At 39.6% G+C, this 12176-nt stretch overlaps 1 protein-coding gene across 1 annotated transcript in view; it reads right to left on the bottom strand.

Moving 5' to 3' along the window:
- The window catches only part of BDP1 (BDP1 general transcription factor IIIB subunit), a gene marked incomplete at both ends in the record, with an annotated part of 101120 nt that overhangs the window by 68962 nt on the left and 19982 nt on the right, over positions 1 to 12176 (bottom strand). Inside the window, 4 exons of the mRNA XM_080704273.1 lie at positions 4408 to 4555; positions 6924 to 7199; positions 8785 to 8928; positions 11215 to 11269. Coding sequence (XP_080560399.1) covers positions 4408 to 4555; positions 6924 to 7199; positions 8785 to 8928; positions 11215 to 11269 — 623 coding nt within the window. The remainder of the gene's footprint in view (positions 1 to 4407; positions 4556 to 6923; positions 7200 to 8784; positions 8929 to 11214; positions 11270 to 12176) is intronic.

Genomic DNA, 12176 nt, shown 5'->3' with positions numbered 1-12176 from the left:
ACCCAGTAAAGGAATAGTGGCGGCTGAGATTACAACAGACTCGAGATACAGAGCACCCTAAGTGAAGTCGTAGGGACCCAGGGAAGGCACAAAATTCTGAAATCATGGGAAAGAGGAACAACAATAGAGCAATGAGTGCCCACAACCCCATATTATCAGAACCTGATAAAACAGAAATTCAGAGATCACCAGAAGATCAAATCAGGAATATAACTGTAGAAATAATACAGGACTTTCAAAAAGAATTTAGAGAGAGTCTAAAAGAAATAAAGGAAGCGATCATTGAGGTTAAGACCTCAATTCAAAGTATAAACAATCGATTAGACCACATGGAGAATAGAATCTCGCTCCTAGAAGAGGATCACTCTAATAACAAATGCATAATTTATAACTTAGAAAAAAATCAGAATGCAGGAATCTGACATTGAAGAAATATGGGCCCATTTTAAGAGAGCTAACCTAAGAATAATCGGAATAGAGGACGGAAAAGAAGGTGAAACCAAAGGGATCAACAATCTCTTCAAAGAAATAATAGCAGAAAATTTTCCAAACATACAGCAAGAGGTCAACACACAGGTCCAGGAAACTTATAGAACTCCCTTTAGACAGGATCAGAGAAGAGGATCCCCACGCCACATAATTGTCAAAATGACCAATGTGGAAGCCAAGCAGAGAATCTTAAAGGCAACAAAAACAAAAGGCCGAGTGACATTCAGAGGCAAACCAATTAGAATCACTCCAGACTTCCCAAACCAAGTCATGAGAGCCAGAAGGGCTTGGAGTAACATATTCCAAACTCTGAAAGAAAACAACTTCCAGCCAAAAATTCCTATCCAGCAAAGCTATCTATCAAATTAGATGGGGAAATAAGAAGCTTCCATGACAAACAGAATCTCAAGGAATTTATGTGTTCAAAACCAGCGCTAGAGAAAATACTCAAAGAGATTAACTACAAAGAAGAAATAGGTAACACACACCAGAACCAGAGAAACAAGATTTCCCATCCAGCAGACAACTAAGCAAAGAATATATTCATGTGTTTATAGGTTAAAACCTATGGAGATTCATTATTTATTTGAGTCTTTACCTATTTCTTTTTTTTTTTTTTTTTTTTGGTGGTACTGGGGTTCCTGGAAGCCCTTCTACCTCCAGGCGACACTCCCAGACCTATTTTTACATTTTTATTTGGAAACAGGGTCTCCTAAGCCAGCACGCGCGGCTGGCTTCGAACCTGTGCGATCCTCCTGTCTCTGCCTCCCAAGTGCGGGGATTACAAGCGTGCGCCACCACGCCCAGCGAGTCTTTACCTATTTCTAAATTGTATTGTTTGCTTTTATTGTTGCTAATTTTTAGGATTTCTATTTGGAATATTAATATACCTTCAGATATGGCATTTGGAAATATTTTACCCCATTCTATCAGTAACTTTTAACTGTTTACATTGCCTTTGGATGTACAATATTTTTTTTATTTTTTAGGAAGTTTGTTTATTCTGTTGTTGCCTGTGCCTTTGAAATCATATCCAAGAAATCACTGCCAATTTCAATGTTGTGAAGTGTTATGACCCAGGTTTTCTTCTAAAAGTTTATAGTCTTCAGATTTACATTTAGGTCTTTTATCTAGTTTGAGTTAATATTTGTATATGGCGTTAGGTAAGGGTCCAATCTTATTATTTTTCATGTAATTATTATTTTTCAACAATATTTAGTGAAAAGATTATTATTTCCTTCACCAAATGTTCTTGGAAACTTTGTCAAAAATAACTTGACCAAGCCGGGCGTGGTGGCGCACGCTTGTAATCCCCCGTGCTTGGGAGGCTGAGACAGGAGGATCGCATGGGTTCGAAGCCAGCCTCAGCTACTTAGTGAGGCTTTCAGCAACTTAGTGAGACCCTGTTTCCAAATAAAATATTAAAAAGGTCTGGTAGTATAGCCTAGAGGTAGAAAGCCTCTGGGTTCCACCCCCAGTACCACCAAAAAAATAAATAACTTGACCATATATGGAAGAATTTATTTCTAGGCTTTTTATTTTACTCCACTGGTTTATATAACTGCCTTTATAGCAGTACTATACTGTTTCAATTATTGTAGCTCTATATGGTTTGAAATCAGAAAATGTACATCTTCTAGCTTTATTCTTTTTCGAGATTGTTTTGGGTATTTAGAGTTCATGTTTCATGTTAGGATAGACTTACAAAAATAAATGTACGATAGTTTTACCTTTAAAAAACTATATCCTCTGTTAAGAAAGAAAGCAAAAAGAAATACTGAAATGTTATCTCTAAGTGATCAAAACTTTGATATCAGACAGATGAATCTGTTATGTGAGATTATCATTGTTAATTTTGGATAAATTGATATTAGCATGGGAAGGAGGGATGGGGAGGGGATGGGGTGGGGATTGGGTACGGGCTAACTGGGCAATGTGTGCATGTATGTCTATACAAGTGTTTATCCCATTATGATGTATGAATACAGTGCACCAATAAAAAAATTTTTTAAAAAATCCTAGTACTGTATATTTTCATTCTATTGAAAAGACCTTTTAAATAAACAAAATCAACATTTAGGAAGATGATCCATCATATTATGGCATTATCAAAGTTATGCTTGTCTTTTCTATGATCCTTCTTATAAAGAACTATACATTTATACATCACAAATTAACAGGCTGGGAGAATGCTCAGTAAGTGTCAAGATAAAAACCAAAAGATTAATGGGGTTCACAAATCAAAGGAATGTGGAAAGCCGGGTGTGGTGGCGCACACTTGTAATCCTAGCATTTGCGAGGCTGAGATAGGAGGATCGTGATTCGCGGACAGCCTCAGCTACTTAGTGAGGCCCTTTCAACTCAGTGAGACCCTGTTTCAAAAATAAAAATAACCCAGGCATGGTGGCACATGCTTGTAATCCCATTACTTGGGAGGGTGAGACAAGAGGATCCAGGTTCACAGACAGCCTCAGCTACTTAGTGAAGCCCTTTGCAACTCAGTGAGACCCGGTTTCAAAATGAAGAAGATAAAATAGGGCTGAGAGTAGCTCGTTCATCCTCAGTACCACACACACAAAAAAAAATAATAAGGCTGGGGTGTGTAGCTCAGAGGTAGAATGCCCCTGGGCTCCATCCCCAGTAATGAAAAGAAAAAGAAGGAAGGAAGAAAGGAAGGAAGGAAGGAAGGAAGGAAGGAAGGATGTTTCTCCAGCTGGGTGTGGTGGCCCATGCCTGTAATACTACTACTTGGGAGGCTGACTCTGGAGGGTAACAGGTTCATGGCCAACCTTAGCAACTTAGAGAGGCCCTCAGCAACTTAGCCCCATTTTCAAACAAATAAAAAATATGGCTGGGAGCAGAGGTATAGCTCAAGAGGTTCCTGGGTTCTAGCTCTATAGCACAAAAAAAAAAAAAAAAAGAAAAAAAAAAAGAAATTTAAAAGGAACTGGGTGTATGGATAGCTCTTGAGGTAGAATGCCCCTGTGCTTAATCCCCAGTACCACCAATAAATAAGTAAATAGAGATAAGGGTGTGGCACAGTGGTAGCATGGGGGTTCAATCTCCAGTAACACCAAAATAAAAAACAGTATCATAGCGGGGCATGGTGGCGCATGCTTGTAACCCCCGTTCTTGGGAGGCAGAGACAGGAGGATTGCGCAGGTTCAAAACCAGCCTCGCTGGCTTAAGAGACCTTGCTTCCAAATAAAACATAAAAATAGGTCTGGGAGTGTAGCCCAGAGGTAGAAGGGTTTCCAGGAACCCCAGTACCACCAAAAAAAAAAAAAAAAAAAAAGCGATAGTGCAACAATGATAAATTATTTGGCCAAGAAGACACAGCAGACTTAAGAGTAGCTAGGAGTGGTGGTGCATGCTTGTAATCCCAGTACTTGGGAGGCTAAGACAGGGGGGCAGCCTCAGCTACTTTGTGAGGCCCTACACAACTTAGTGAGACCCTATTCCAAAATAAAGAATAAGCCAGGCGTGGTGATGCACGCTTGTAATCCTAGTGCTTGGGAAGCTGAGACAGGAAGATTGCACAGGTTCAAAGCCAACCTCAGCTACTTAGTAAGGCTCTCAGCAACTTAGTGAGACCCTATTTCCAAATAAAGTATAAAATAGGTCTAGGAATATAGCCCAGAGGTAGAAAAGTCCCTGGGTTTGACCTCCAGTACCACCAAAAAAATTTAAAAAAAGAAAGAAAGAAAAATAAAAATAGAGCTAGGGGTATAGCTCAGAGGTGAAATGCCCCTGGGTTCAATCCCCAGAGAAAAAAGAGGGAGGGAGAGAGGGAGGGAGGGAGGGAGGGAGGGAGGGAGGGAGGGAGGGAGGGAAGAAAATGCAAATCCACAATTAGAGTTTCAGGCTTCAAAAATACTATCTCAGTAATCAATAAAACCAGTAAAGTAAAGAAAATACCTTTCAGAAAACACAGGGTCAGTTCTTGTCTCAAGAGTTTCGGTGGAGGATAAACCCACAATGTCATCTATACTCTGTGCACAGGGAAGCTTCTGTTCCATACTGCATTCACCTTCATTTACCTCAGGTTCTAAACACTGACTTTTATCTATGAAGAAAGAATGGACATTATTCAAATAAAAATAACAGCAGAAACACCTAACAGAAAAAGGAAATCACATATAACATTGACTTTTCTTGCAAAACATTAATATTCAAGTTCTGACTTGTAAGGCACAAAACTTATTTTTGGAGCATAATGAAAAATTAATCAGCTGTCCGTGCTTTGAGAATCAGCCAAAATTTCTAGGAAACCTGTACCATCATCCTTCATTCTGTGTGTGTGTGTGTTGGTTGTACTGAGGAAGGAACCCAGGGGCATTCTACCTCTGAGCTACACTCCCAGCCCTATTTTTTATTCTTTATTTTGAAACAGGGCCACACTAAGTAGCTGAGGCTGGCTGCAAACCCTGATCCTCCTATCTCAGCCTCCCAAATGCTGGGATTACAAACCTGTCTCACCACACCCAGCCTTCATTCTTAATTAAGTTGTTAAATAGACTTGTTTTAAACGTCTAATCAGAAAAATAAAAGTTAACTTGGCTATTTTTTTATTCTTTGAAATGTAATAACAATACCTTATATCCTATCAACTATAAGTAATTAATATGTTATATCCCGAGTAAAAAAACAACTGGGCAAAGTGGCGTACACCTGTAATCTCACTACTTGGGAGCCTGAGACAGAAAGAATCTGAATAACTTAGCAAGACCATCAGCAATTTAACAAGCGCCTGGCTCAAAATGAAAAAATTAAAGAGCTGGACATAGCTCAGAGATAAAGTATCCTAGGTTCAACCCCCAGTACAAAATATATTAAAAAATAAGAATAACAAAGAGCCAGGTATGATGACACACACTCGTAATTCCAGTACTTGGGAGGCTGAGACAGGAGGATTGCAGCAATGGAGGGAGATCCTTTTTCAAAATAAAATAATAAATTGGGCTAAGGTTATATAGATCGGAGGCAGAATGACCCTGGGTTCGATCCCTAGTACAAACAAAAAGTGAAGGAAAAAAAAAGTAGAGCTGAGCATGGTGGCGCACGCTGGTAATCCCAGCATTCGGAGGCTGAGAATGGAAGATCGCAGTTCGCGGACAGCCTCAGCTACTTAGTGAGGCCCTCCGCAACTTAGTGAGACCCGGTTTCAAAATAAAGAATAAAAAATAGGGCAGAGGGTATAGCTCAGAGGTAGAATGCCCCTGGGTTCCATCCCCAAACCCGCAAAAAATAAATAAATTAATTAATTAATTAATAAATAGCCAAGCGTGGTGGAGCACGCTTGTAATCCCAGCGCTTAGGAGGCTGAGACAAGAGGATCGCACGGGTTCAAAGCCAGCCTCAGCTACTGAGTGAGGCTCTCAACAACTTAGCGAGACCCTGTTTCCAAATAAATATAAAATAGGTCTGGGAGTATAGCCTGGAGGTAGAAAAACCCCTGGGTTCCACCTCCAGCACCACACACACAAAAAAATAATAGGGCTGGGGGGTGTAGTTCAGAGGTAAAATGCACCTAGGTTAAAATTATTAAATTATAATTCATTATTACAAAATAATAAGTTGTTATTATTATTTGGGGGGTTTTATTCTTTATTTTGAAACAGGGTCTCACTGAGTTGCAAAGGGCCTAAGTAGCTGAGGATGGCTGCAAACCGTGATCATCCTACCTCAGCCTCCCAAATGCTGGGATTACAATCGAGTTTTACCACATCCAGCCTTCATTCTTAATTAAGTCGTTAAATGGACTTGTTTTACATGTCTAATCAAGAAAGTAAAAGTTAACTTGGTTACTTTTTTTTTTTTGGTGGTAATGGGGTTCCTGGAAGCCCTTCTACCTCCTGGCTACACTCCCAGACCTATTTTTATATTTTTATTTGGTAACAGGGTCTCTTAAGCCAGCACGGCTGACTTCGAACCTGCGTGATATTCCTGTCTCCGCCTCCCAAGCGTGGGGATTACAAGAGTGCGCCACCATGCCCGGTAGCTTGACTACTTTTTTTATTCTTTGAAGTATAATAACAATAATACCTTTCCTGCTTTTTGCAATTAATTTTTTCTTCTAATTGAAATACAAAGCTTAAGAATAATGATATCAATACAGAGCAATTAACAAGCTCTGTGTGTGACGCTGGGGGTATGCTCTGAATTGAACCAAGGGTTTCCTTCATCCAAACTACACTATACTTTCAGTCCGTATTTATTATTTTGAGACAGGCTCCCCCTAAACTTCCCAGGCTGGCTCAAACTTGAGATCCTCCTGTCTCAGCTTCCCAAGTACTGGTATTGTAGGTGTGAGCACTGAGCCAGGCTAACCACCACTATTCTGATTATCCACAAGGAAAGTACTTGTTATATACCATATTACTGTACATGCCTCCAAGTAATATGGAGGCTGATAAAATGTATAAAAAACTTACTCTTCTGTTTTTCTCCTTTAGAAAGGACTGGCTGAACAGTGGCATTTCCTAAAAGATGTTTTGCTTCCTGTTCATTCGCTTCATCTTGATTCTTCCTTCTTTTTTTCTTTTGATTTCGATCTTGCTCTACTGTAACTTGGGAATCCTGTTCTGATGCAGGCAGAGACTCTTCTTCAACTGCTTGAGTATCCTTTTGAGAACTTTCTGTATCTGAAATTTTACTACTTTCAACTTCATCAGGATCATCATTCACTCCTTCGCTGGTAACTTTTTTCACTGAAAATAAGATAAATGATTATAAACATATAAAGAACCTACAGAAAAATCCTTAAAGACAGAGAATATGAATACTCAAGGATGCCTTTGTAATATTATTTATATGAGCAAAATATTGATTACATAAAATGTTCAGTAGAAAGGATTACGTAAACTATCCATGCTATAAATAAATACATTCAAGCCGGATATGGTGGCGCATGTTTGTAATCCCAGAATTTGGAGGCTGAGACAGGAGGATCCGGTTCGCAGCCACCTTCAGTTACTTAGTGAGGTCCTTTGCAACTCATTGAGACCCTGTTTCAAAATAAAGAGTAGCCGGGCGTGGTGGCGCATGCTTGTAATCCCCACGCTTGGGAGGCAGAGACAGGAGGATTGCACATGTTTGAAGCCAGCTCTGCTGGCTTTAGGAGACCCTGTTTCCAAATAAAAATATAAAAAATAGGTCTGGGAGTGTAACCCGGAGGTAGAAGGGCTTCCAGGAACCCTAGTACCAAGAGAAAGAAAGAAAGAAAGAAAAAAAGAAAGAAAGAAAGAAAGAAAGAAAGAAAGAAAGAAAGAAAGAAAGGTAGGTAGGGCTGGGGATGTAGCTCAGAGGAAGAATGCCCCATCCCCAGTACCACAAAAAACAAATAAATAAATACACTCATGCTACAAAAATCTATGCAGGAGACTAGGCATGGTGGCACATGCCTGTAATCACAGTACTTGGGAAGCTGAGACCCTGGGTTCCATCCCCAGACCCGCAAAAAAAAAATGGAAATATAATATTTAGTCACAACTCCAAAATATTATATTTCCATTTTTTAAATATTATAATTTTATAAGAGATTTGTTTTACAGAGGAAACCAATAATAAATAACCAAACACAGACACAATACTCCAAAATTCTAATGCACACTGATTAGCCACAATTATAAACTAGATGCCAGAAAAGATGTAAAATAGCCCAATCATGCCAACTATAAAATTTAAAAGGGAACTGCTAGCAGGACGTGGTGGTACACACTTGTAATCCCAGCATTTGGGAGGCTGAGACAGGAGGATCGCGATTCACAGACAGCCTCTGCTACTAGGAAGGCCCTTTGCAACTCAGTGAGACCCTGTTTCAAAATAAAGAATAAAAAATTGGGCTAGGAGTGTAGCTTGGAGGTAGAATGCCCCTAGGTTCCAGCCCCAGTACTACAAAAAAAATTTAATTGATTAAGGGAAAAACAATTCCAGCTGGGCGTGGTGGCACACGCTTGTAATCCCAGCATTTGGGAGGCTGAGACCGGAGGATCACGGTTCGCAGACAGCCTCAGCTACTTGGTGAGGACCTTTGCAACTCAGTGAGACCCGGTTTCAAAATAAAGAATAAAAAATAGGGCAGGGGCAATACCTTGGAGGTCGAAAGCCCCTGGGTTCCATCCCCAGACCCGCAAAAAAAAAAAAGAAAGAAAAGAAAGAAAACAATTTCCTCCAATTGGATAGCTTGATGATCTCAAATACCCAAACTATACATGGACTCCCAATTCCTGAGAGACAATATGACAACAATAGTACTACTAAGCAACAGTGCATGCTTTCTTATAAAATCAATACCTTTTACATTTTTCCGTGGTTTAGAGGGTTTCTTCTCCTTTAAACTCTGATTTTTAATGGATTTTTGTTTTCTTTTCTCTTCTTCAGCAAGAACTTTCTGAAGCAAATGAGCAAAAAAATCGAAGTCAAAAGGGCGTTTTTCCTCTGTTTAGAAAAAAAAGAAAAAGAACCTTCAAGTTTTGATTCTTTAAAAGAAAAAAGAAATTTCTACTTTTTAAAGTATCATAAGAGCAAAAACAAGCAGGCTTACTTATCAGCAGAAGAATGAATAAACCAGTACGTAATAGACCACTTAGCAATCCAAGGAAAATAACTATCTTAGTTAAAAAAAAGGAACTACTGGTGCAAGCAATAAAATGGATAAAATACGTGAATCTCAAAAACAGTGAGTAAAAGAAAGTACACAGGAGAGAGTACATACTGCATGATTCCATGAAGATTTCTGAGGACATGCTGAGCTAATCCATGAGGACTCAAATGAAAATAGTCCTTGGGCCAGGAGGACATGACATGACTAGAAAGGGAAACAAGTCGTCTTCTGAAGGGACCAGAATGTTCTATATGTGGTTTGGGGTGCTGGTTATACAAGTATATTTGTCAAAATTCAAACTGCAGCCGGGCGTGGTGGCGCACACTTGTAATCCTCAGGCTTGGGAGGCGGAGACAGGAGGATCGCACAGGTTTGAAGCCAGCTGCGCTGGCTTAAGAGTCCCTGTTTCCAAATAAATATATAAAAATGGGTCTGGGAGTGTAACCCGGAGATAGAAGGGTTTCCAGGAACCCCAGTAACACCAAAAAGAAAAAAAAAAAATTCAAACTACACTTTGAACTGTGTATACCTCTAAGTCAATTTTTAAAGACTGTGAAGCCATGGCTGGGGACAGTGTGCTGGTGGAGTGCATGGTTGGCAAGCACAAGGTGCTGGGTCCCATCTTCAGCACCAACAACAAAAAAAGATCACCATGACTAAGATGTTCACAAAATGTCTATCAACTATCATATACTCTCTTTATCACAACCATTTCACCATGTACTGTTTCAAAAAAAGCAAATGTAAAGTTTAAATCAGTATAGTGGAGTCAGGAACTCTCCCACTAAATACCTATAAACAGCACTACAAAAGATAGCAGTTGGTGTCAGGCATAGTGTGGCACTAATTCCCTAGATTTTACATAAAAATATAGTGAATGTAGAGAAAGATTATAGGACTGTCTCAGAAAAAGAGGTATATGCAAAAATATTAAAACCGAAATATTCTCCAGAAACGAAATCAAATCTGAGTTTCTTCAAGGCACTTTTTCACAGTGGATTCAACTTTAAACTGTTCTTTTCTTTTGTTGTGTTGTATAAAGTTTACTTTGCTGAGGATGGTGGCACAGGTTTGTAATCCCAGTACTTGGAATACAACTTAGTGAAATCTTATTTCAAAATAAAAAATAAAGCCAGGCGTGATGGCTCACGCTTGTAATCCAAGTACTAGGGAGGCTGAGACAGGAGGATCATGTAGGTTCGAAGCCTACCTCAGCTACTTAGTGAGGCTCTTGGCACCTTAGTGAGAGGCTGTTTCTATAAAATAGGTATCTGGGAGTATAGCCCAGAGGCAGAAGGCTCCTGGGTTCCATCCCCAGTACCAAAAATAAATAAATAAACAAATAAGGCCTGAGGGTACAGCTCAGAGGGAGAATACCCCTTGAATTCAATTCCCAGTACTACAAAAAATAAATATTAAACAGAGCTGAGGGTTTAGCTCAGTACTAGGATGTCCTTGGGTTCAATCCCAGGTACCAAAATAAACAACTATAAATAAAAAACTAATTAATGAATTTAATTAAATAGGGTTGGAAATTTAGCTCAGAGGCAGAATACCTGTGTTGAATCCCCAGTAAAACACACACACACACACACACACACACACACACACACACACACACAAATACACACAAAGTGGTATCATCATCAGATGATCATTGTAATAAGTGCCTATAATCCCAAATGTGGGAGGCTAGACAGGAGGATCACACGTTGGAGGTCAGCATGTGTTAAGTTAGTGAGGCACTGTTTTAAAAATAAAAAAGGCTGGAGGTATAGCTAAGTGGTAGTTAAATCCCCCCCCCAGTGCCACCAAAAATATATATATATATAGAGAGAGAGAGATATGATCAGTCCCTCTGTAATACCTTAGACTTTTTTAACTTACAACTCTACTTACCTGGTTTTGGCTATTTTGGCTTTTTTGCTATACATCCTTGTCTTCAGATATATAACAACTACCAAATCTGTACTGCTAAACAGAAAATCCCAGTCCTGTTCTTCCCATGCCAATGTAAAAAGACAAAACAATTCTAAAACACACTAGAGCCACAGATAAAAGATTAGTCATTTTTTAGCCTCTCCAAATGATACTTCATAAAACATGTCTTTAACACTTACGGAATGCTTTGTCTATTCTCCATCCATTTGTTTTTTCTTCACGTTTAAATTTATTCTGTTAAAACAAAACAAAACAAACCTATAACTTTCTCCCTTTGTGCCAGTGAAGATTTATTTATTTATTTTTGCAGTACTAGGGATGGAACCCAGGAGTATTCTACCTCTGAGCAACACCCCCAGCCCTAATTTTATATTATTTTAAAACAGGGTCTCACTGAGTTACAGAGGGCCTCATTAAGTAGCTGAGGCTGTTAGCGAACCCAGATCCTCCTATCTCAGCCTCCCAAATGCTGAGATTACAAGCGTGCGCCACCACGCCGGGCTTTATTCTTTATTTTGATAGAGGGTCTCACTGAGTTGCAAAGGATGTCATTAAGTAGGAGCTGAGGCTGCAAGCAAACCGTGATCCTCCTGTCCCAGCCTCCCAAATGCAGGAATTACAAGTGTGCACCACCAAACCCAGCTTAGCTTTCTTTACCTTTTTTAAAATGAGGATAAAAGAGCTGGGCATGGTGGTGCATGCTTGTAATCCCAGCATTCGGGATGCTGAGACAGAAGAATCGCAGTTCACGGACACCTTCAGTTACTTAGTGAGGCCCGTTGCAACTCATTGAGACCCTGTTTCAAAATAAAGAATAAAAAATAGGGCTGGGGGTGTAGCTCAAAAGTAGAATGCCCCTGGGTATCGCAAAAAAAAAAAAAAAAAAGAGAAGAAGAAAAAAAGAAAGAAAGAAAAGAAACAGGGTCTCACTGAGTTGTAAAGGGCCTCACTAAGTAGTACCTGAGGCTGTAGTGAATGAATTGAGATCCTCCGGTGTCACCTCCCCATGCTGGGATTACAAGTATGCACCTCTACACCTGGCTTTATCCTTTATTTTGTAACAGGGTCTCATTAAGTTGTGGAGGGCATCACTAAGAGTCTGAGGCTGGCCTTGAACCTACGATCTTCCTGTCTCAGCCTC

The sequence above is a fragment of the Muscardinus avellanarius genome (assembly GCF_963383645.1).
Source record: "Muscardinus avellanarius genome assembly, chromosome: 1".
In the NCBI taxonomy this organism is placed as follows: Eukaryota; Metazoa; Chordata; class Mammalia; order Rodentia; family Gliridae; genus Muscardinus; species Muscardinus avellanarius.
The sequence above is the reverse complement of the archived record's forward strand: the minus strand, read 5'-3'. Positions and strand labels throughout refer to the sequence as shown.